General features: G+C 47.0%; 1 protein-coding gene across 1 annotated transcript; it reads left to right on the forward strand.

Moving 5' to 3' along the window:
• Window positions 1–8,618: 8,618 nt before the first annotated feature.
• LOC125053766 (fibroin heavy chain-like) lies at window positions 8,619–25,745 on the forward strand. Its single transcript, XM_047655355.1, has 8 exons — window positions 8,619–8,741; window positions 9,390–13,056; window positions 13,525–15,888; window positions 16,198–17,124; window positions 17,254–17,997; window positions 18,175–19,485; window positions 19,900–19,980; window positions 24,877–25,745. The coding sequence occupies exons 1-8, from the start codon at window positions 8,700–8,702 to the stop codon at window positions 25,644–25,646; spliced, it is 9,906 nt and encodes a 3,301-aa protein (XP_047511311.1). The 5' UTR covers window positions 8,619–8,699; the 3' UTR covers window positions 25,647–25,745.
• The last annotated feature ends 501 nt before the right edge of the window (window positions 25,746–26,246 follow it).

Consider the following 26,246-nt stretch of genomic DNA (forward strand, 5'->3'; position numbering starts at 1 on the left):
GTGTTGTACCATATTCTTTCAAATAAATTATTATTATACATAAAGTTTGCTATAGAAGAGCCGGGTACCCCGACACAGCTATTTTTTACTTAAAAGTGTTCCCAAATCTTACACATTGTAATGCACGTCATAGTCTACTTATAATCATTAAACACACATTGATTTATTTATCAGTGTCGCTTCAACCTTTTTAGATTTGGGCTTCACTATCATTTGTTAGTAGGTGATTCCGTTCCTGTGCCTGACACACACGTCGACTCGTTAGGTCTAAGGGAAGCCGGTGTTTTCGATGATTTCACACATAAAGAGTCGATTGGTGCACAGCCGGAGATCGAACCTACAACCTCAGGGATGACAGTCGCACGATGAAGCCACTACGCCAACACTGCTCTAATTGAATACAGTGATTATATATTAATTCATGTGTTGGGCCGATTGGTGGCTTAGGATTTGATCAGGAGTACTATAACTTCTAAATTCCTAGTCTTTGTTAATCTTAAATGTAAAAGGTCTAATAAGCCATGGCGCTGAACATTTGTGTACTTCTTTAAAATAGGCCTAATATCCAATGCCGTAAGATATAATTTAGGTTGTTCCGCAGTCTACCTGCGGTGGCATATTACCGGACGATGTAAGTAAAAAACTCTAGGTGCAAAGGTGTAAAAAACGTCAGTACAGTTTAATTTAAATAATATTATGTGCTGCTAAAGAAATATAACACGCGAACTTATTGGTAAAACAAAACACCTTCGATCTCGATACTCCAGAATCCCATCATACCATTTGTCATTCCCCTCAGAAATTCACCGATATCCAGTACCTATCCTAATAAACGAGCTAGGTCTGGATATCCATAGTTGCTCTTTTACGTTTTTAAATCAATTTCCCTTTAGTTTTTATAAATATTTCTCTCTTCGTGTTTTTGCCTCTAAGAACTTGTCTCATTAAATCTTTTTTTAAATTTCTAGTATCACTGTGTTGGTTGGCAAGCTTTTTAACTACATAATCGAAAAACAGGCTTAACTTTAACTGTCAATTACGACTACGAAATTGAAAAAGCCTACTAAACGCTGACCTGCTGTCATTTTTATTATCAAAAGCGTATCCGAAGATTAAATATGAGCCACGCCAGAAGGAACTCACTAACATAGTTTTAAATAACCCCTATCGCGTAGTGTTACGGTTTATGTTTGCTTATCAAAATTAGCCGTGTTAATAGGTGATTAGTTTCGGCACAAGTGGATTGATGACGTCTTTATGACGGTGATTAGGAGCTGAAGACTTCATTTGTTTTTTAGACAGTCAGCTGGGAGAATCGTTTTTGGAGCTGTCAATGTTTTTAACCAACCGTTAATACGAAAAATCATATATCTGTTTGCTACTCTTTGCTTTAGGATTACTCTCTATTCTATAATATATATATACAGTAGAACCTCGTTAAGTCGAACCTCGATAAGTCAAAAACCTCCAAATCTCGAAAAAATGATTTGTTCCCTTCCCTTAAAACACCAAAACCTCCATTACTTGAAATCTTGACCCTCTGTTAATCGAAATAATCACCGAGTCCCTCCAAGCCATTTTGGTACATATTTTCACTCTATAACTCGAAAAATTAAATTTGACCTCTGTATCTCGAACATAGGAACGTTTTATTTTACAACCTTTACAACTTGATCATTTGAAATTTATCTCTATTGTTCGAACAAAAATAAGTTACCGACTTTAAGAACTTGCCGACAATGTGAGTAAACTATTGTTTCTTAGAAAACATTTTAGGAGTATACAATAATAAATTTATGACTCATGGAAACACGTGTTTGCTTGATTTGTGTCAGGTGTTCAATTTTGATTCCCTTTGAAATTTAGCTAAGCCAGTCATTTGTTTCAAAATCTCAAACTCTTTATGTCGAATCAAAATCGGCCTAAGTCGAAATCCTCCATAAGTTGAAAACTCTATAACTCGAATTTTTTGGCGTCTCCCTTGATGTTCGACTTATAGAGGTTCTACGTACATAGTAGAGTATTAATATATTTTCATACATATATTTTTTTTGACGTTCATAAGTGTACTTTATTTATTCATAAAGGTAACACTTATATGAATAAATGAGTTTGACTTGGAATTTATCGAAAACAACGCCAGCTGTAGTCCTCTTCGAATAAAAGTAAATAATAATTAGGCGTGCTGTATTAATTCAATGGAGTTCTGAAACGCTTATTCTCAAATGGCATATAAAATCATTGGTCGATCTAATAGGCAAGTAGGTGATCAGCCTCCTATGCCTGACACGATGTTTTCCTTCAGCGTTGGATCGAATGTGTTTTTTTTGAATTGCGCACATAGAATTTCATTGGTGCATAGCCGGGATTCGAAGCTACGACCTCAGGGATAAGAGTTTCACGCTGAAGACACTAGGCCACCACCGCTCTATATATGGCATATATATCTAAAAGATAAAAAAATTACCCTTAACCACTAATCGGGCCTGGATCAGATTACTGAACTGTTCATTATTCTTTTAATTATGTAATAAATAAAATAAATGTTTTCGACTGGGAAACAGTTTTATTAAAACGTCTAGAAAATTCTGCACCTTCCTTGTGTTAGTGGTAATAAATCTTGGACCTTAATTAAAAGGTAAAGAGACAACAGAGGGGCGCTTTACGACCAAGACTCGCGATGTTTGTATAACTCGCCAAACATTCGACAGAAAGTGTTATAAATATTTGTTCCGGCCTAACTAAGGTGTCTAATAAAGTATTTGGGGTCAGTTTATAAAAAGTCAAACACCTCGAGATACTTATATGTAATTTATTTATTTATTTGCTCAACGGTATTCCTACAGCTACTTATTAAACAATATTCAAACAATTACACTGTACAAAAAACCCAAAATCGAAATACACATTTAAACATACACAAAGCACAGTTTCACCGATATTTGTTTATTTATTTAGTTATCAAGCTTTAGACATCACACACATTCCTAAATTTACTAATTATTTTACAAAATATTACATCTAAAATGTGTGACAATTAATGCAAGCATAAGTTTCTCAAAAAAAAAATCAAATAGAAATTAAAAAAATACAACTTACACACGACAATACAAGCACACATTAAAATAAAATAATTGTTTTAACATAAACATAAAATAAAATTTTCAACAAAAGAAAAATCATCAGAAAAACAGCGAAATTAGGTTCGAGAAAGGCACAATGCTTTCTCTAAAACCGATCAGCCCACTACCGAATATATTCAGCTCCGGATAAGCTGTGTTCAATTTGTTCGATACAAATATAAAAAGTACAAAGAATATATGTAATACTTACCTAATGTCATATAACCCTATGGGGCAGAGTGCGTCTAAACTGGGTCTCCATATCGTAATCACCTCGCTCCAAGTCTTGCCGGCTCTCTTTACCTTTGCAGCTGTACGACGCCTTTTCTTGGGAAGGCCGTGCTTCCGCTTTCTTTAGAATCCAATCAAGCGCTAGTTGGCGATTAGAATCAGCGGAGTGTATGGCCTATCCATTTCCATTTGTAACTATCTGCTGGCTAATCGGGGTTTAATGCTGGCTTTCTGACGATGTTGACCTTCAGTTGACCTTGGGGACCTTACCCATGAGGGAAGACGGTTGGTAGCCGTCCTAAGACAGTTGCGCATTCTGTATTCAGTTATTCTTTGGTGTACTTACGCTGTTTTGTATTTTTATAAATAATAGTTTAAAAAAACGTGGGGCGCTCTATCGAGCAATTGCTTTTTCACAATAATACCAGTATTTTTTGTTCATTACCATTTTCAGCCTAACTTAGGAATTATTTTTCACTTTTTAGTTTGATGTGCTTTAAAAGCGTGTTTTTTAGTTTTTTTAAACTATTATTTTTTTTTATTTTTTAGTTAAATTGTCATCGATCTTTGACAGGTGCGCAAAGTTTGAATTAAATCTGTCCGTTAAAAGTGGGTCAAAATCGAGTCCGAAGGAGTCGGTTACATACATACATACATACAGGTGAAGCTAATATAAAGCGTGTAAAAATCGGTTATCTTCAAACGTGTCAGGTGGTTACTTAAATATTTTAGAAAAAACTTGATTATAGTCCCTATTCAATATTGCAACTCATTGTTTAGAATTACAATTGATCAATTCGTAGGGTGTCCAAATTTGCAAGATGACGCTAGAAAAAACCGTTGACACAAATATAATTGTTTTTTTTTAAAATATCAGTTTTTGTTATTTATAAAAGGGCTGGCTCTGTGCTGTCACTTTCAAGAGCGATAGGAAACCTAAAAATAAATTAAATTATAGTCAGAATTCAGTAACCCTTTTTTGTTATTTATTTATTTATTGAATACATAATCTTGAATAGAAAAGAAGTTGGTGTGGTGGAAACACAAACTGGACACAGTTTTCAGCTGTCCACCAGGACGTCGAACATAATTAATCAATTAAATTATATTAGTGACATATACATTATAACATTATAACCATTAAAACATTTGCAGAAACTAAATGAAACATTGACGCTCCAAAGTTAGGGGATGCAAAACGTTTCTTGACGAGAATTCGAATACAGCCCTGCGATTCTGTAACTCACTTTTCGAACTCACACAGCGGTTTTCGCATCGGCGGTCGCTCTCAAATCAGTCGTTTTATGATTTGGCATTCTGAAAAGGTGGGAGATTGTAGTTTATTGTTTATCAGTATGCCAAATCATAAAATGACTGCTTCACGACTGATTTGAGAGCGACCGCCGATGCGAAAACCGCTGTGTGAGCTCGAAAAGTGAGTTACAGAATCGCAAGGCTGAATGTATTCCAATATTTGAATAAGAATTAAATGAAGATGATATCTTATTAACATATTTTTTTTTGTAATGCATAATTTGTAATTGTTTGATAATAATTTTTTAGTTTAAATTTAATATTATTTTTTGATATATTAGTAAGAAGTGCAGCGGGTAGCGACTTTATTAAATTTGGAATCAGATAGTCTAATGTTTTTTTCCCATATAGATTATTGTATTTGGGTAATAGAAATTTGTTTTTTAATTTTCCACGTGTTTAGAGATGGCGCATGTTATAAAAGATGTAATATATAAAATTCTTGTGTCACAATGTTCATTCCCATACTCCTTCGAAACGGCTCGACCGATTCTTATGAATTTTTTTATGCATATTCAGTCTGAGAATCGGACAACATCTATTTTTCACCCCCAGCAAGACAAATTTGAGCGCCATTGTGTGTGGCAGAATATGCGAACTTACGATTGTACCTTACACATTTTTTTACCACATTCTTGCAATAAATTATTATTATTAAGAAAAAACATCACAGATATGGAAAAATGTCGCCAAGTTCATGGGTTGTAGCGCCACTGTTTAGTTTATTTAAAAAAAATTAGGCCGTCTACATCCTAGTGATCGTCTACAGCCTAATTTTTTAAAGAAAGGCCTTTTAAGAAAATATTTTTAGCAGAATTTTACGCTTAAGCGTAACTAACGTTAAAGCAAATCCCGGAAAATCAAATAAACTTCACCCGGAAAATATTATTCTCAGAGCCTCCAAAGTATGATTGCTTTATGCACTGAGAATTTGGGGTATATTATTAATGATTTCTTTTTTCGACCCTTGTAAGGTTTTTGTGTGAGTTTAATTTTTTTACACATAAAAAGTGTTAGTTCAATTTGGCGCATCTGGAGTCCCAGTATGAGGTGTAGTGATAAATTGTCACTTTCCGGTTCTGTTTTAAAATTAATGCAATTTTCTAATAAAACTTTAAAAAAAATTATTTGTAATTTTTTTCTATTAAGTGATTCAATATTCTCGGTAAATGTGGGTGACAAGTGGTAGTCCCCAAAAACTAATTCTATTTGAGTTTAATTGACGTATGGAAAAACCTAGTTGAAGTGAAGAAATTAGATTAGTGGATTGAAATGACTTTTTTAGCGACAAAAATCAAAATGACAAAAGAGTGAGGTTCTTTCCTCGCTTGGAAAGGGCTTCTCTTAACAAAGCCTACAAATATACTTCAACTTCTATACTCAATTCTTTTCAATCCGAAAACCCCTTCTTATCTCAAAAATCACTTCAAATTCTTAGGTCCTTCTAACTATATGTTACGCTCTTCTAATAGATGTTTATTGGAAATTCCATCCCACAGCCACACTTCATCCTTCTTAGGCAATTCATTTACAATCTCCGCCATTAAGTTGTGGAATACGCTGCCCGACTCCGTACGATTGGCTACCTCTCTGTCATCTTTTAAAACTCTTCTGTATAATCATTTCTTAACCATATCCTATCCTCATCAATCGTGACTTGTATAATTCTTATGATTCCTTTCACATCACTATTCGCTATTCATGTATTTGTAAGATTAGTTTTTAGTTTGTTATTAATATTTTTGTTTTTGTATTACTTTAGATTAAGGATTCTGCACTTCTCGCACGCATCATGTGTCTTTTTTTTTTTAGTTTTTCTCTTAACTAGGGTTGCCTGGAAGAGATCGCTTATTAGCGATAAGGCCGCCCGTTGCATCCCTTATAATTTTTATGTATTGTGTTTCTTATATTTGCAACGAAGTGTAAATAAATATAGTTAAATAATAATAGCAGTATTTATGATGGATGATGCAGTAAAAATGTGTCTTCAGATCGATTGGGGGGCTCTTCTTCGCCAACATGTCTCTTATCAGCGATTTGGAAAGTTAATAACAGATGTAAGAATTTCTTCGATAAATCTTTCTTTGGTAGCCAGAGTTTTTTTTATAGAACAGGGGCCAAACGGGCAGGCTCACCTGATGTTAACGTCGCCCTTATACATCTCATCTCTCTATAAGTTATAGATATATAATATATTTTTAGTGACCAAAGCTACATACATATACATAAATATTTATTACTTTCATAATATAATCTGGGTAGTGAACGGATAAAACGGTAAAGGATTTCTGGATTTAACCAATAAAACGGAAACCACAAAAACATTTAATTTCCAAAACGGCATCCTTTAGCAACTTGAGCTTTGAGTGTCTATGGGCTCGAAGTATCCCGAGAAAGGCCGCAGTAAACAGCTAGTATACCTTAAATTAATTTAAAGGATAGTATATGAGGAAATGTAAAAAAATATTTTTTTCTCAATTTTAGTACGTATATATTTTTCAATACCTATTTAACTCCCGTAAGAAAATAGGCATAGGTCATCATTACAGCGTCTGTTACCATGATCATATAGGGCAGAAAAATGTAAAGATTTTATTTGCCAAAAAATGCCAGGCAGCAGTTAATAGTTATGGGTCCTATATGAAAATATCCTGATCGAATAATCGTCAAATTAATATCATTTATCAAAGATTAAGACAAATGATAATCATTCATTGTAAATATTGTTTAATACGAACAATAGAGCGTTTAAATTTTACAAAGACGTAAATTAAACTTACAATTAAAACAGCTCAATAAAAGTAATTAGTGATATTGGAACAGGTGTACAAATATTTTAACCAAGTCTTAAAGAGGGGTTTTATTGTTTTTTTTTAAAGAAATAATTGAATTCAGGATACGACTAACAGGTCCTTTTATATTAGTTTTGAAATTAACGTAATAATTTGTTAATTACTAATATTTTATCGAAACTCTGCATAAATTAGGGCAATTTTTTTTGAGATATTTTTTTATGAATCTTACTGTTGGGATCCCCAGCTTGGCTGTGTTCATCAAATATATGAAAAATATAACTTTCGTATGTCCAACGTGTTTCAGGTTCATAAATCCCAATTCTGAATTTTACGTTCAATACAACATCATTAAACAAATTATGAAATATATCTATCAAATGATTTGTGTCAAAAATCTTTTGTTTTATACATAATATACAGGATGTAAAATTGTTTAAAACATACAAATTAATGTCAATAAAAAATAAAGGTTTATTAGCTGAAAAACCTGATTAATACGTTACGTTTGATATGTTCCCTATTTTATTACCTTAAAAAATAATTTATATCCTCTTTTTCGCTATGTAGTACACTTTGGTGCTATCATTCTTTATAAGCTCTTTATTTTAAAAGTACATATTAGGTATTAATCGGACTTTGTTAAGGAATCAGTATATTTAAAATCTAAAAGAGGTTACCTGATAGGATACGATGTTAACGCAAAACATTTAATCAAGTTCAGGAATAAACGAATTGAATAAAAATTGGAAACGACTAAGCTATAGAGTGAGACACAGGCGCAGAAATGTTATCCCATTGAAGTCATAGTCGTCAATTTTTAATCAAGATCATAGAGAGCTTGATAGTAGATTACACCGTATTTCGTTATTAAAATGAAGATGCTCAAGAATTTCTTGAAACATTAGAATGTTTTAAAGTGTTTGTTTTAGAACGCATTAAACTGGGAATTTTATATTTTCTCAAATGAGTTTAGTATTGAAAAATATATATGGTATATTATTTTTCTTTAGAAATACTTCTTAATTTTTGCAAATCATGCAACAATGAAGCTTTAATTTATATGTATTGTTTTTAATTACAAGGTTGATTTAATTATTCTCTTTTAAATTTAATATTTATTTAAGTGCTTCGAAAATTTTTATTTACGTAGAATATATTATTTACATAGCGCAAATTTTAGTATAAAAAGACCAGAAACTTTCGGTGAAGGCATCAGTCCGGTTACATCTCTCTAAACATGAGAGTAACAACCTTCGTGATCTTGTGCTGTGCTCTGCAGGTAAGTCATCTATCTATACTAAAATTCTCGTATTTTGGAAGCAAAATCTTCAGAAACGGCTTGACCGATTTTGATGAAGTGTATCTTCGGTATAATTTTTTATACTCGTTTTTACTTAGACATTTATCTCGTAATTTTGATCCGCCCATCAACTCCCATTTTTGTGATATTAGTATCTACTCTAATATATATAAAAACCACAATTGTTGGTCAACTAGTTAAATTAGATTTTTATTAATATATATTTTTAGCACAATGTCAAAATACAAGTATCAATTTGAAAACATTAAATTTACGTGTGCAATGTTTAGTTCACCGCATCTTCTCTTTAAAGGCCTAAGAGTTATTAAGTAATTCCATGAAATTCAACTATATATATGAGGTCTTAAACAGGCATAAATTAATCTTTTTCTCCGATTTATTTACTATGGAAGAAATAAAAATCGATTGAAAAAAGCAATGGGACTATATAAAAAGGGGGCAACATAAATTTAGTATTATATATGAACTTAAAAATTACTGTTTGTTCAATTTATTTTTAATATTATATCGGAGATTTCTAATGGTCTTTATATAATGGTTCTGAAATAAATTTCTAAACGATAGCGTAGCACATAGTTATATTAGCAATATGTTTGTATGTTACAGTATGTGTCTGCAGATGCAATTGATGATGCATTGCAATATGCACTCAGAAATGGCAAACTAGAAACAAAAAAAGTAAACGAAACTGATGAACTAGACTACGACGCAAGAGGTAATGTGTACGAAAAATCTACAACAACGAAAGAATACGAAGCTTATGGCGATGTCGACAAAGACGTGACAGGAGATGATGTCAAAGTTAAAACAATTGTTATAAAAACTGACTCAACCGGTCATGAAACAATATGGGAAGAAGATGTACTCATTCATAAGAAGAGCCAGCCAGGCTCATCGGCTGAAACAGAGACAAGAACAGTTTTAAGTTCGAAGCCACGAGGCCCACTCAATGCAGGCTCAACCGCAGCATCCAGCGTGTCATCTGTCTCGACAGCTAGCACTGGCGCTGCTCCTGGATCTACTGTTGGTTACAATACACCAGTACAGTACTCACCTTACGGAAACCAAGCTGGAGCAGCAGCTTCTGCAGCCGCTGCCGCCGCTGCAGGCTCAGCTGGAAGCGGTTATTACGCAAACGGATTGAACGGACTCTACGGTGGGTTAGGAGGCGTAGGCCAAGATACCATTGTGATCAACAACAGCGGTGCTTCTGGATCTTCGTCGAGCGCTGCTGCTTCAAGCTCTGCTGCCAGCTCTGGTAACAGTCTTGCCGAACAGGAAGCACTTCTAGAAGCCACAGAAGCAGCCGAAGCCGCTGCCATCGCTGCCGCATCTGCACGTTACGCACCTTACGGTAAACAAGTCGTAATCAACAACGAGTCAGGTTCTGGATCATCATCAGCCGCCTCAGCTGCTTCGGCATCCGCCGCCTCTGCTGGACAAGGATCTGGTGCTGGATTAAACGGTGCCGGTCTATACGGCTCTAACGGACTTTACGGTTTGAATGGTCTCAACGGACTCCGTGGAGGACAAGGTTCCGGATCAGCAGCTTCCGCCGCCGCTGCCGCCGCTGCAGGATCAGCTGGAAGCGGTAATTACGCAAACGGATTAAACGGACTCAACGGTCTTAACAGTCTTCATGGAGGACAAGGTACCGGATCAGAAGCTGCCGCAGCCGCTGCCGCCGCTGCAGGCTCAGCTGGAAGCGGTAATTACGCAAACGGATTAAACGGACTCAACGGTCTTAACGGTCTTCGTGGAGGACAAGGTGCCGGATCAGCAGCTGCCGCAGCCGCTGCCGCCGCTGCAGGCTCAGCTGGAAGCGGTAATTACGCAAACGGATTGAACGGACTCTACGGTGGGTTAAGAGGCGTAGGCCAAGACACCATTGTGATCAACAACAGCGGTGCTTCTGGATCTTCGTCGAGCGCTGCTGCTTCAAGCTCTGCTGCCAGCTCTGGTAACAGTCTTGCTGAACAGGAAGCACTTCTAGAAGCCACAGAAGCAGCCGAAGCCGCTGCCATCGCTGCCGCATCTGCACGTTACGCACCTTACGGTAAACAAGTCGTAATCAACAACGAGTCAGGTTCTGGATCATCATCAGCCGCCTCAGCTGCTTCGGCATCCGCCGCCTCTGCTGGACAAGGATCTGGTGCTGGATTAAACGGTGCCGGTCTATACGGCTCTAACGGCCTTTACGGTTTGAATGGTCTCAACGGACTCCGTGGAGGACAAGGTTCCGGATCAGCAGCTTCCGCCGCCGCTGCCGCCGCTGCAGGCTCAGCTGGAAGCGGTAATTACGCAAACGGATTGAACGGACTCTACGGTGGGTTAGGAGGCGTAGGCCAAGACACCATTGTGATCAACAACAACAACGGTGCTTCTGGATCTTCGTCGAGCGCTGCTGCTTCAAGCTCTGCTGCCAGCTCTGGTAACAGTCTTGCTGAACAAGAAGCACTTCTAGAAGCCGCGGAAGCAGCCGAAGCCGCTGCAATCGCTGCTGCATCTGCACGTTACGCACCTTACGGTACACAAGTCGTAATCAACAACGAGTCAGGTTCTGGATCATCATCAGCCGCCTCAGCTGCTTCGGCATCCGCCGCCTCTGCTGGACAAGGATCTGGTGCTGGATTAAACGGTGCCAGTCTATACGGCTCTAACGGACTTTACGGTTTGAATGGTATCAACGGTCTTCGTGGAGGACAAGGTGCCGGATCAGCAGCTGCCGCAGCCGCTGCCGCCGCTGCAGGCTCAGCTGGAAGCGGTAATTACGCAAACGGATTAAATGGACTCAACGGTCTTAACGGTCTTCGAGGAGGACAAGGTGCCGGATCAGCAGCTGCCGCAGCCGCTGCCGCCGCTGCAGGCTCAGCTGGAAGCGGTAATTACGCAAACGGATTGAACGGACTCTACGGTGGGTTAGGAGGCGTAGGCCAAGACACCATTGTGATCAACAACAGCGGTGCTTCTGGATCTTCGTCGAGCGCTGCTGCTTCAAGCTCTGCTGCCAGCTCTGGTAACAGTCTTGCCGAACAGGAAGCACTTCTAGAAGCCACAGAAGCAGCCGAAGCCGCTGCCATCGCTGCCGCATCTGCACGTTACGCACCTTACGGAAACCAAGTCGTAATCAACAACGAGTCAGGTTCTGGATCATCATCAGCCGCCTCAGCTGCTTCGGCATCCGCCGCCTCTGCTGGACAAGGATCTGGTGCTGGATTAAACGGTGCCGGTCTATACGGCTCTAACGGATTAAACGGACTCAACGGTCTTAACGGTCTTCGTGGAGGTCAAGGTGCCGGATCAGCAGCTGCCGCAGCCGCTACCGCCGCTGCAGGCTCAGCTGGAAGCGGTAATTACGCAAACGGATTAAATGGACTCAACGGTCTTAACGGTCTTCGAGGAGGACAAGGTGCCGGATCAGCAGCTGCCGCAGCCGCTGCCGCCGCTGCAGGCTCAGCTGGAAGCGGTAATTACGCAAACGGATTAAACGGACTCAACGGTCTTAACGGTCTTCGTGGAGGTCAAGGTGCCGGATCAGCAGCTGCCGCAGCCGCTACCGCCGCTGCAGGCTCAGCTGGAAGCGGTAATTACGCAAACGGATTAAATGGACTCAACGGTCTTAACGGTCTTCGAGGAGGACAAGGTGCCGGATCAGCAGCTGCCGCAGCCGCTGCCGCCGCTGCAGGCTCAGCTGGAAGCGGTAATTACGCAAACGGATTAAACGGACTCAACGGTCTTAACGGTCTTCGTGGAGGACAAGGTGCCGGATCAGCAGCTGCCGCAGCCGCTGCCGCCGCTGCAGGCTCAGCTGGAAGCGGTTATTATGCAAACGGATTGAACGGACTCTACGGTGGGTTAGGAGGCGTAGGCCAAGACACCATTGTGATCAACAACAACAACGGTGCTTCTGGATCTTCGTCGAGCGCTGCTGCTTCAAGCTCTGCTGCCAGCTCTGGTAACAGTCTTGCCGAACAGGAAGCACTTCTAGAAGCCACAGAAGCAGCCGAAGCCGCTGCCATCGCTGCCGCATCTGGACGTTACGCACCTTACGGAAACCAAGTCGTAATCAACAACGAGTCAGGTTCTGGATCATCATCAGCCGCCTCAGCTGCTTCGGCATCCGCCGCCTCTGCTGGACTAGGATCTGGTGCTGGATTAAACGGTGCCGGTCTATACGGCTCTAACGGCCTTTACGGTTTGAATGGTCTCAACGGACTCCGTGGAGGACAAGGTTCCGGATCAGCAGCTTCCGCCGCCGCTGCCGCCGCTGCAGGCTCAGCTGGAAGCGGTAATTACGCAAACGGATTGAACGGACTCTACGGTGGGTTAAGAGGTGTAGCCCAGGACACCATTGTGATCAACAACAGCGGTGTTTCTGGATCTTCGTCGAGCGCTGCTGCTTCAAGCTCCGCTGCCAGCTCTGGTAACAGTCTTGCTGAACAGGAAGCACTTCTAGAAGCCACAGAAGCAGCCGAAGCCGCTGCCATCGCTGCCGCATCTGAACGTTACGCACCTTACGGTAAACAAGTCGTAATCAACAACGAGTCAGGTTCTGGATCATCATCAGCCGCCTCAGCTGCTTCGGCATCCGCCGCCGCTGCTGGACAAGGATCTGGTGCTGGATTAAACGGTGCTGGTCTATACGGCTCTAACGGCCTTTACGGTTTGAATGGTCTCAACGGACTCCGTGGAGGACAAGGTTCCGGATCAGCAGCTTCCGCCGCCGCTGCCGCCGCTGCAGGATCAGCTGGAAGCGGTAATTACGCAAACGGATTAAACGGACTCAACGGTCTTAACGGTCTTCGTGGAGGACAAGGTGCCGGATCAGCAGCTGCCGCAGCCGCTGCCGCCGCTGCAGGCTCAGCTGGAAGCGGTTATTACGCAAACGGATTGAACGGACTCTACGGTGGGTTAGGAGGCGTAGGCCAAGACACCATTGTGATCAACAACAACAACGGTGCTTCTGGATCTTCGTCGAGCGCTGCTGCTTCAAGCTCTGCTGCCAGCTCTGGTAACAGTCTTGCTGAACAGGAAGCACTTCTAGAAGCCACAGAAGCAGCTGAAGCTGCTGCCATCGCTGCCGCATCTGCACGTTACGCACCTTACGGAAACCAAGTCGTAATCAACAACGAGTCAGGTTCTGGATCTTCGTCGAGCGCTGCTGCTTCAAGCTCTGCTGCCAGCTCTGGTAACAGTCTTGCTGAACAGGAAGCACTTCTAGAAGCCACAGAAGCAGCTGAAGCTGCTGCCATCGCTGCCGCATCTGCACGTTACGCACCTTACGGAAACCAAGTCGTAATCAACAACGAGTCAGGTTCTGGATCATCATCAGCCGCCTCAGCTGCTTCGGCATCCGCCGCCTCTGCTGGACAAGGATCTGGTGCTGGATTAAACGTTGCCAGTCTATACGGCTCTAACGGACTTTACGGTTTGAATGGTCTCAACGGTCTTCGTGGAGGACAAGGTGCCGGATCAGCAGCTGCCGCAGCCGCTGCCGCCGCTGCAGGCTCAGCTGGAAGCGGTAATTACGCAAACGGATTAAACGGACTCAACGGTCTTAACGGTCTTCGTGGAGGACAAGGTGCCGGATCAGCAGCTGCCGCAGCCGCTGCCGCCGCTGCAGGCTCAGCTGGAAACGGTTATTACGCAAACGGATTGAACGGACTCTACGGTGGGTTAGGAGGCGTAGGCCAAGACACCATTGTGATCAACAACAGCGGTGCTTCTGGATCTTCGTCGAGCGCTGCTGCTTCAAGCTCCGCTGCCAGCTCTGGTAACAGTCTTGCTGAACAGGAAGCACTTCTAGAAGCCACAGAAGCAGCTGAAGCTGCTGCCATCGCTGCCGCAACTGGACGTTACGCACCTTACGGTAAACAAGTCGTAATCAACAACGAGTCAGGTTCTGGATCATCATCAGCCGCCTCAGCTGCTTCGGCATCCGCCGCCTCTGCTGGACAAGGATCTGGTGCTGGAATAAACGGTGCTGGTCTATACGGCTCTAACGGCCTTTACGGTTTGAATGGTCTCAACGGACTCCGTGGAGGACAAGGTTCCGGATCAGCAGCTTCCGCCGCCGCTGCCGCCGCTGCAGGATCAGCTGGAAGCGGTAATTACGCAAACGGATTAAACGGACTCAACGGTCTTAACGGTCTTCGTGGAGGACAAGGTGCCGGATCAGCAGCTGCCGCAGCCGCTGCCGCCGCTGCAGGCTCAGCTGGAAACGGTTATTACGCAAACGGATTGAACGGACTCTACGGTGGGTTAGGAGGCGTAGGCCAAGACACCATTGTGATCAACAACAGCGGTGCTTCTGGATCTTCGTCGAGCGCTGCTGCTTCAAGCTCTGCTGCCAGCTCTGGTAACAGTCTTGCTGAACAGGAAGCACTTCTAGAAGCCACAGAAGCAGCTGAAGCTGCTGCCATCGCTGCCGCATCTGCACGTTACGCACCTTACGGAAACCAAGTCGTAATCAACAACGAGTCAGGTTCTGGATCTTCGTCGAGCGCTGCTGCTTCAAGCTCTGCTGCCAGCTCTGGTAACAGTCTTGCTGAACAGGAAGCACTTCTAGAAGCCACAGAAGCAGCTGAAGCTGCTGCCATCGCTGCCGCATCTGCACGTTACGCACCTTACGGAAACCAAGTCGTAATCAACAACGAGTCAGGTTCTGGATCTTCGTCGAGCGCTGCTGCTTCAAGCTCTGCTGCCAGCTCTGGTAACAGTCTTGCTGAACAGGAAGCACTTCTAGAAGCCACAGAAGCAGCCGAAGCCGCTGCCATTGCTGCCGCATCTGGACGTTACGCACCTTACGGTAAACAAGTCGTAATCAACAACGAGTCAGGTTCTGGATCATCATCAGCCGCCTCAGCTGCTTCGGCATCCGCCGCCTCTGCTGGACAAGGATCTGGTGCTGGATTAAACGGTGCCAGTCTATACGGCTCTAACGGACTTTACGGTTTGAATGGTCTCAACGGTCTTCGTGGAGGACAAGGTGCCGGATCAGCAGCTGCCGCAGCCGCTGCCGCCGCTGCCGTCTCAGCTGGAAGCGGTAATTACGCAAACGGATTAAACGGACTCAACGGTCTTAACGGTCTTCGTGGAGGACAAGGTGCCGGATCAGCAGCTGCCGCAGCCGCTGCCGCAGCCGCTGCCGCCGCTGCAGGCTCAGCTGGAAGCGGTAATTACGCAAACGGATTGAACGGACTCTACGGTGGGTTAGGAGGCGTAGGCCAAGACACCATTGTGATCAACAACAGCGGTGCTTCTGGATCTTCGTCGAGCGCTGCTGCTTCAAGCTCTGCTGCCAGCTCTGGTAACAGTCTTGCTGAACAGGAAGCACTTCTAGAAGCCACAGAAGCAGCCGAAGCCGCTGCCATCGCTGCCGCATCTGGACGTTACGCACCTTACGGTAAACAAGTCGTAATCAACAACGAGTCAGGTTCTGGATCATCATCAGCCGCCTCAGCTGCTTCGGCATCCGCCGCCTCTGCTGGACAAGGATCTGGTGCTGGAATAAACGGTGCTGGTCTATACGGCTCTAACGGCCTTTACGGTTTGAATGGTCTCAACGGACTCCGTGGAGGACAAGGTTACGGATCAGCAGCTTCCGCCGCCGCTGCCGCCGCTGCAGGATCAGCTGGAAGCGGTAATTACGCAAACGGATTAAACGGACTCAACGGTCTTAACGGTCTTCGTGGAGGACAAGGTGCCGGATCAGCAGCTGCCGCAGCCGCTGCCGCCGCTGCAGGCTCAGCTGGAAACGGTTATTACGCAAACGGATTGAACGGACTCTACGGTGGGTTAGGAGGCGTAGGCCAAGACACCATTGTGATCAACAACAGCGGTGCTTCTGGATCTTCGTCGAGCGCTGCTGCTTCAAGCTCTGCTGCCAGCTCTGGTAACAGTCTTGCTGAACAGGAAGCACTTCTAGAAGCCACAGAAGCAGCTGAAGCTGCTGCCATCGCTGCCGCATCTGCACGTTACGCACCTTACGGAAACCAAGTCGTAATCAACAACGAGTCAGGTTCTGGATCTTCGTCGAGCGCTGCTGCTTCAAGCTCTGCTGCCAGCTCTGGTAACAGTCTTGCTGAACAGGAAGCACTTCTAGAAGCCACAGAAGCAGCCGAAGCCGCTGCCATCGCTGCCGCATCTGGACGTTACGCACCTTACGGTAAACAAGTCGTTATCAACAACGAGTCAGGTTCTGGATCATCATCAGCCGCCTCAGCTGCTTCGGCATCCGCCGCCTCTGCTGGACAAGGATCTGGTGCTGGATTAAACATTGCCAGTCTATACGGCTCTAACGGACTTTACGGTTTGAATGGTCTCAACGGTCTTCGTGGAGGACAAGGTGCCGGATCAGCAGCTGCCGCAGCCGCTGCCGCAGCCGCTGCCGCCGCTGCAGGCTCAGCTGGAAGCGGTAATTACGCAAACGGATTAAACGGACTCAACGGTCTTAACGGTCTTCGTGGAGGACAAGGTGCCGGATCAGCAGCTGCCGCAGCCGCTGCCGCCGCTGCAGGCTCAGCTGGAAGCGGTAATTACGCAAACGGATTGAACGGACTCTACGGTGGGTTAGGAGGCGTAGGCCAAGACACCATTGTGATCAACAACGAGTCAGGTTCTGGATCATCATCAGCCGCCTCAGCTGCTTCGGCATCCGCCGCCTCTGCTGGACAAGGATCTGGTGCTGGATTAAACGGTGCCAGTCTATACGGCTCTAACGGACTTTACGGTTTGAATGGTCTCAACGGTCTTCGTGGAGGACAAGGTGCCGGATCAGCAGCTGCCGCAGCCGCTGCCGCCGCTGCCGTCTCAGCTGGAAGCGGTAATTACGCAAACGGATTAAACGGACTCAACGGTCTTAACGGTCTTCGTGGAGGACAAGGTGCCGGATCAGCAGCTGCCGCAGCCGCTGCCGCAGCCGCTGCCGCCGCTGCAGGCTCAGCTGGAAACGGTTATTACGCAAACGGATTGAACGGACTCTACGGTGGGTTAGGAGGCGTAGGCCAAGACACCATTGTGATCAACAACAGCGGTGCTTCTGGATCTTCGTCGAGCGCTGCTGCTTCAAGCTCTGCTGCCAGCTCTGGTAACAGTCTTGCTGAACAGGAAGCACTTCTAGAAGCCACAGAAGCAGCTGAAGCTGCTGCCATCGCTGCCGCATCTGCACGTTACGCACCTTACGGAAACCAAGTCGTAATCAACAACGAGTCAGGTTCTGGATCTTCGTCGAGCGCTGCTGCTTCAAGCTCTGCTGCCAGCTCTGGTAACAGTCTTGCTGAACAGGAAGCACTTCTAGAAGCCACAGAAGCAGCCGAAGCCGCTGCCATCGCTGCCGCATCTGGACGTTACGCACCTTACGGTAAACAAGTCGTTATCAACAACGAGTCAGGTTCTGGATCATCATCAGCCGCCTCAGCTGCTTCGGCATCCGCCGCCTCTGCTGGACAAGGATCTGGTGCTGGATTAAACATTGCCAGTCTATACGGCTCTAACGGACTTTACGGTTTGAATGGTCTCAACGGTCTTCGTGGAGGACAAGGTGCCGGATCAGCAGCTGCCGCAGCCGCTGCCGCCGCTGCAGGCTCAGCTGGAAGCGGTAATTACGCAAACGGATTAAACGGACTCAACGGTCTTAACGGTCTTCGTGGAGGACAAGGTGCCGGATCAGCAGCTGCCGCAGCCGCTGCCGCCGCTGCAGGCTCAGCTGGAAGCGGTAATTACGCAAACGGATTGAACGGACTCTACGGTGGGTTAGGAGGCGTAGGCCAAGACACCATTGTGATCAACAACAGCGGTGCTTCTGGATCTTCGTCGAGCGCTGCTGCTTCAAGCTCTGCTGCCAGCTCTGGTAACAGTCTTGCTGAACAGGAAGCACTTCTAGAAGCCACAGAAGCAGCCGAAGCCGCTGCCATCGCTGCCGCATCTGGACGTTACGCACCTTACGGTAAACAAGTCGTAATCAACAACGAGTCAGGTTCTGGATCATCATCAGCCGCCTCAGCTGCTTCGGCATCCGCCGCCTCTGCTGGACAAGGATCTGGTGCTGGATTAAACGGTGCCAGTCTATACGGCTCTAACGGACTTTACGGTTTGAATGGTCTCAACGGTCTTCGTGGAGGACAAGGTGCCGGATCAGCAGCTGCCGCAGCCGCTGCCGCCGCTGCAGGCTCAGCTGGAAGCGGTAATTACGCAAACGGATTGAACGGACTCTACGGTGGGTTAGGAGGCGTAGGCCAAGACACCATTGTGATCAACAACAGCGGTGCTTCTGGATCTTCGTCGAGCGCTGCTGCTTCAAGCTCTGCTGCCAGCTCTGGTAACAGTCTTGCTGAACAGGAAGCACTTCTAGAAGCCACAGAAGCAGCCGAAGCCGCTGCCATCGCTGCCGCATCTGGACGTTACGCACCTTACGGTAAACAAGTCGTAATCAACAACGAGTCAGGTTCTGGATCATCATCAGCCGCCTCAGCTGCTTCGGCATCCGCCGCCTCTGCTGGACAAGGATCTGGTGCTGGATTAAACGGTGCCGGTTTATACGGCTCTAACGGACTTTACGGTTTGAATGGTCTCAACGGACTCCGTGGAGGACAAGGTGCCGGATCAGCAGCTGCCGCAGCCGCTGCCGCCGCTGCAGGCTCAGCTGGAAGCGGTAATTACGCAAACGGATTAAACGGACTCAACGGTCTTCGTGGAGGACAAGGTGCCGGATCAGCAGCTGCAGCAGCCGCTGCCGCCGCTGCAGGCTCAGCTGGAAGCGGTAATTACGCAAACGGATTAAACGGACTCAACGGTCTTAACGGTCTTCGTGGAGGACAAGGTGCCGGATCAGCAGCTGCAGCAGCCGCTGCCGCCGCTGCAGGCTCAGCTGGAAGCGGTAATTACGCAAACGGATTGAACGGACTCTACGGTGGGTTAAGAGGCGTAGGCCAAGACACCATTGTGATCAACAACAGCGGTGCTTCTGGATCTTCGTCGAGCGCTGCTGCTTCAAGCTCCGCTGCCAGCTCTGGTAACAGTCTTGCTGAACAGGAAGCACTTCTAGAAGCCACAGAAGCAGCCGAAGCCGCTGCCATCGCTGCCGCATCTGGACGTTACGCACCTTACGGTCAACAAGTCGTAATCAACAACGAGTCAGGTTCTGGATCATCATCAGCCGCCTCAGCTGCTTCGGCTTCCGCCGCCTCTGCTGGACAAGGATCTGGTGCTGGATTAAACGGTGCTGGTCTATACGGCTCTAACGGTTTGAATGGTCTCAACGGACTCCGTGGAGGACAAGGTTCCGGATCAGCAGCTTCCGCCGCCGCTGCAGGCTCAGCTGGAAACGGTTATTACGCAAACGGATTGAACGGACTCTACGGTGGGTTAGGAGGCGTAGGCCAAGACACCATTGTGATCAACAACAGCGGTGCTTCTGGATCTTCGTCGAGCGCTGCTGCTTCAAGCTCTGCTGCCAGCTCTGGTAACAGTCTTGCCGAACAGGAAGCACTTCTAGAAGCCACAGAAGCAGCCGAAGCCGCTGCCATCGCTGCCGCATCTGCACGTTACGCACCTTACGGAAACCAAGTCGTAATCAACAACGAGTCAGGTTCTGGATCATCATCAGCCGCCTCAGCTGCTTCGGCATCCGCCGCCTCTGCTGGACAAGGATCTGGTGCTGGATTAAACGGTGCCGGTCTATACGGCTCTAACGGACTTTACGGTTTGAATGGTCTCAATGGTCTTCGTGGAGGACAAGGTGCCGGATCAGCAGCTGCCGCAGCCGCTGCCGCCGCTGCAGGCTCAGCTGGAAGCGGTAATTACGCAAACGGATTAAACGGACTCTACGGTGGGTTAGGAGGCGTAGGCCAAGACACCATTGTGATCAACAACAACGGTGCTTCTGGATCTTCGTCGAGCGCTGCTGCTTCAAGCTCTGCTGCCAGCTCTGGTAACAGTCTTGCTGAACAGGAAGCACTTCTAGAAGCCACAGAAGCAGCCGAAGCCGCTGCCATCGCTGCCGCATCTGGACGTTACGCACCTTACGGTAAACAAGTCGTAATCAACAACGAGTCAGGTTCTGGATCATCATCAGCCGCCTCAGCTGCTTCGGCATCCGCCGCCTCTGCTGGACAAGGATCTGGTGCTGGATTAAACGGTGCCGGTCTATACGGCTCTAACGGACTTTACGGTTTGAATGGTCTCAACGGACTCCGTGGAGGACAAGGTGCCGGATCAGCAGCTGCCGCAGCCGCTGCCGCCGCTGCAGGCTCAGCTGGAAGCGGTAATTACGCAAACGGATTAAACGGACTCAACGGTCTTAACGGTCTTCGTGGAGGACAAGGTGCCGGATCAGCAGCTGCCGCAGCCGCTGCCGCCGCTGCAGGCTCAGCTGGAAGCGGTAATTACGCAAACGGATTAAACGGACTCAACGGTCTTAACGGTCTTCGTGGAGGACAAGGTGCCGGATCAGCAGCTGCCGCAGCCGCTGCCGCCGCTGCAGGCTCAGCTGGAAGCGGTAATTACGCAAACGGATTGAACGGACTCTACGGTGGGTTAGGAGGCGTAGGCCAAGACACCATTGTGATCAACAACAGCGGTGCTTCTGGATCTTCGTCGAGCGCTGCTGCTTCAAGCTCTGCTGCCAGCTCTGGTAACAGTCTTGCAGAACAGGAAGCACTTCTAGAAGCCACAGCAGCAGCCGAAGCCGCTGCCATCGCTGCCGCATCTGGACGTTACGCACCATACGGAAACCAAGTCGTAATCAACAACGAGTCAGGTTCTGGATCATCATCAGCCGCCTCAGCTGCTTCGGCATCCGCCGCCTCTGCTGGACAAGGATCTGGTGCTGGATTAAACGGTGCCAGTCTATACGGCTCTAACGGACTTTACGGTTTGAATGGTCTCAACGGACTCCGTGGAGGACAAGGTGCCGGATCAGCAGCTGCCGCAGCCGCTGCCGCCGCTGCAGGCTCAGCTGGAAGCGGTAATTACGCAAACGGATTAAACGGACTCAACGGTCTTAACGGACTTCGTGGAGGACAAGGTGCCGGATCAGCAGCTGCCGCAGCCGCTGCCGCCGCTGCAGGCTCAGCTGGAAGCGGTAATTACGCAAACGGATTGAACGGACTCTACGGTGGGTTAGGAGGCGTAGGCCAAGACACCATTGTGATCAACAACAGCGGTGCTTCTGGATCTTCGTCGAGCGCTGCTGCTTCAAGCTCTGCTGCCAGCTCTGGTAACAGTCTTGCCGAACAGGAAGCACTTCTAGAAGCCACAGAAGCAGCCGAAGCCGCTGCCATCGCTGCCGCATCTGGACGTTACGCACCTTACGGTAAACAAGTCGTAATCAACAACGAGTCAGGTTCTGGATCATCATCAGCCGCCTCAGCTGCTTCGGCATCCGCCGCCTCTGCTGGACAAGGATCTGGTGCTGGATTAAACGGTGCCAGTCTATACGGCTCTAACGGACTTTACGGTTTGAATGGTCTCAATGGTCTTCGTGGAGGACAAGGTGCCGGATCAGCAGCTGCCGCATCCGCTGCCGCTGCTGCAGGCTCAGCTGGAAGCGGTAATTACGCAAACGGATTGAACGGACTCTACGGTGGGTTAGGAGGCGTAGGCCAAGACACCATTGTGATCAACAACAACGGTGCTTCTGGATCTTCGTCGAGCGCTGCTGCTTCAAGCTCTGCTGCCAGCTCTGGTAACAGTCTTGCAGAACAGGAAGCACTTCTAGAAGCCACAGCAGCAGCCGAAGCCGCTGCCATCGCTGCCGCATCTGGACGTTACGCACCTTACGGAAACCAAGTCGTAATCAACAACGAGTCAGGTTCTGGATCATCATCAGCCGCCTCAGCTGCTTCGGCATCCGCCGCCTCTGCTGGACAAGGATCTGGTGCTGGATTAATCGGTGCCAGTCTATACGGCTCTAACGAACTTTACGGTTTGAATGGTCTCAACGGTCTTCGTGGAGGACAAGGTGCCGGATCAGCAGCTGCCGCAGCCGCTGCCGCCGCTGCAGGCTCAGCTGGAAGCGGTAATTACGCAAACGGATTAAACGGACTCAACGGTCTTAACGGTCTTCGTGGAGGACAAGGTGCCGGATCAGCAGCTGCCGCAGCCGCTACCGCCGCTGCAGGCTCAGCTGGAAGCGGTAATTACGCAAACGGATTGAACGGACTCTACGGTGGGTTAGGAGGCGTAGGCCAAGACACCATTGTGATCAACAACAACGGTGCTTCTGGATCTTCGTCGAGCGCTGCTGCTTCAAGCTCTGCTGCCAGCTCTGGTAACAGTCTTGCCGAACAGGAAGCACTTCTAGAAGCCACAGAAGCAGCCGAAGCCGCTGCCATCGCTGCCGCATCTGGACGTTACGCACCTTACGGAAACCAAGTCGTAATCAACAACGAGTCAGGTTCTGGATCATCATCAGCCGCCTCAGCTGCTTCGGCATCCGCCGCCTCTGCTGGTCAAGGATCTGGTGCTGGATTAAACGGTGCCAGTCTATACGGCTCTAACGGACTTTACGGTTTGAATGGTCTCAACGGTCTTCGTGGAGGACAAGGTGCCGGATCAGCAGCTGCCGCATCCGCTGCCGCCGCTGCAGGCTCAGCTGGAAGCGGTAATTACGCAAACGGATTAAACGGACTCAACGGTCTTAACGGTCTTCGTGGAGGACAAGGTGCCGGATCAGCAGCTGCCGCAGCCGCTACCGCCGCTGCAGGCTCAGCTGGAAGCGGTAATTACGCAAACCGATGGAACGGACTCTACGGTGGGTTAGGAGGCGTAGGCCAAGACACCATTGTGATCAACAACAACGGTGCTTCTGGATCTTCGTCGAGCGCTGCTGCTTCAAGCTCTGCTGCCAGCTCTGGTAACAGTCTTGCCGAACAGGAAGCACTTCTAGAAGCCACAGAAGCAGCCGAAGCCGCTGCCATCGCTGCCGCATCTGGACGTTACGCACCTTACGGAAACCAAGTCGTAATCAACAACGAGTCAGGTTCTGGATCATCATCTGCCGCCTCAGCTGCTTCGGCATCCGCCGCCTCTGCTGGACAAGGATCTGGTGCTGGATTAAACGGTGCCAGTCTATACGGCTCTAACGGACTTTACGGTTTGAATGGTCTCAACGGTCTTCGTGGAGGACAAGGTGCCGGATCAGCAGCTGCCGCAGCCGCTGCCGCCGCTGCAGGCTCAGCTGGAAGCGGTAATTACGCAAACGGATTGAACGGACTCTACGGTGGGTTAGGAGGCGTAGGCCAAGACACCATTGTGATCAACAACAACGGTGCTTCTGGATCTTCGTCGAGCGCTGCTGCTTCAAGCTCTGCTGCCAGCTCTGGTAACAGTCTTGCCGAACAGGAAGCACTTCTAGAAGCCACAGCAGCAGCCGAAGCCGCTGCCATCGCTGCCGCATCTGGACGTTACGCACCTTACGGAAACCAAGTCGTAATCAACAACGAGTCAGGTTCTGGATCATCATCAGCCGCCTCACCTGCTTCGGCATCCGCCGCCTCTGCTGGACAAGGATCTGGTGCTGGATTAAACGGTGCCAGTCTATACGGCTCTAACGGACTTTACGGTTTGAATGGTCTCAACGGTCTTCGTGGAGGACAAGGTGCCGGATCAGCAGCTGCCGCAGCCGCTGCCGCCGCTGCAGGCTCAGCTGGAAGCGGTAATTACGCAAACGGATTAAACGGACTCAACGGTCTTAACGGTCTTCGTGGAGGACAAGGTGCCGGATCAGCAGCTGCCGCAGCCGCTGCCGCCGCTGCAGGCTCAGCTGGAAGCGGTAATTACGCAAACGGATTGAACGGACTCTACGGTGATTTAGGAGGCGTAGGCCAAGACACCATTGTGATCAACAACAGCGGTGCTTCTGGATCTTCGTCGAGCGCTGCTGCTTCAAGCTCTGCTGCCAGCTCTGGTAACAGTCTTGCTGAACAGGAAGCACTTCTAGAAGCCACAGAAGCAGCCGAAGCCGCTGCCATCGCTGCCGCATCTGGACGTTTCGCACCTTACGGTCAACAAGTCGTAATCAACAACGAGTCAGGTTCTGGATCATCATCAGCCGCCTCAGCTGCTTCGGCTTCCGCCGCCTCTGCTGGACAAGGATCCGGTGCTGGATTAAACGGTGCCAGTCTATACGGCTCTAACGGACTTTACGGTTTGAATGGTCTCAACGGTCTTAACGGTCTTAACGGACTTCTTGGAGGACAAGGTTCCGGATCGGCAGCTTCCGCCGCCGCTGCCGCAGGCTCTGCCGGTCGTGGTAACTTAGGACTACTCGGATCATTGGGAGTATATGGAAACGACGGTCAAGGCGCCGTCATCATCAACAACAATGGAGCAAGCGGATCTGCATCGAGTGCTTCTGCAACAAGCTCAGCCGCCTCTTCCGCCGGCTCAGACTCTGGACTCGCTGCTCAAGTGGCCGCACTAGAAGCAGCCGAAGCCGCTGCTATCGCTGCCGCATCTGGACGTTACGCACCTTACGGTAACCAAGAGCCACAAGTTATAGTCATAAACGAAAACATACCCAGTGGCTCTGCCTCAGCATCTTCATCTGCATCGTCATCGTCAGCCTCAGAAGATGGCCAGGGATTTCTTGACTTAACAGGCCCCAAGAATTACAGAAATAGGTTTGATGTATTAAATGGACTTGATTCTGGTTATGGCCCATATGTTAGCCAAGGACCTCAAGTTGTTGTAATCAATGAAGCTGGTTCAGGAGATGCTGCATCTGCATCATCTGCAGCATCCTCCACTGCCATTTCTTCCTACGGACGTGGAAGAGGACGGGTGCGCCAATCATGCAAACTAAACCGTCGTCAATTTATCATAAGATATGGCAGAAAAGGTCTCGCCTGTACTGATTGTTAGGTGATCTATGTGTAAGACCTTGAAGTTCTATTTAATTGTTTTTTTTTTACTTGGGTACATCTTTATAACAATGAAATAAATATAGTTTTGCAGCATGAACATTTATTTTATTTAAAAGTTTTATAACATTGTTTGTCTTATCTCCAAAAGAATCTCCGTCTAGTCTGTAATTGTGGCTATATTGTGATAAGTTGTACCAATGGGTGTTCCTCTTTAAAAAAAATCTTTATCTATTTTTCCCAAGACCAGCTGTATGTTACCTGCTCGCAGGGCAACAATGCTGACGCACTTATATTAGTCTCAGCAGGATACAGTATTAAATTCATGTACAAATATATTTTATGTACCATCTATGTGGTGCAACTCAAAAACAACAAAAAAATTACTTTAAAAATACACATAATGAGGACCTTATAGTTCCCTTTTTTAAGTGTGCATTCCATGCAGTCCTAGTCACAAGCACCAGCTAGTTCTTAACTTTAGTCCGAGTAATAGGAAGTCAATCTACAAGGTACATATATCAACATATATACCTATACAGTTATTTTAAACCTTATCTGTTAATTTATTTTTAATATTTATATATAATACTTAATTGTT

The sequence above is a fragment of the Pieris napi genome, chromosome 1 (assembly GCF_905475465.1).
Source record: "Pieris napi chromosome 1, ilPieNapi1.2, whole genome shotgun sequence".
Taxonomy (NCBI): domain Eukaryota; kingdom Metazoa; phylum Arthropoda; class Insecta; order Lepidoptera; family Pieridae; genus Pieris; species Pieris napi.

Bases quoted from the DNA above. Each gene is read 5' to 3' on its own strand.
- LOC125053766 (XM_047655355.1), top strand. From the start codon at position 8,700: ATGAGAGTAACAACCTTCGTGATCTTGTGCTGTGCTCTGCAG. The intron at 13,057-13,524 runs GCTCAGCTGGAA...CCGCCGCTGCAG, and splicing joins CGCCGCTGCCGCCGCTGCAG to GATCAGCTGGAAGCGGTAAT. The intron at 17,998-18,174 runs GTTCTGGATCTT...ACAACGAGTCAG, and splicing joins CGTAATCAACAACGAGTCAG to GTTCTGGATCATCATCAGCC.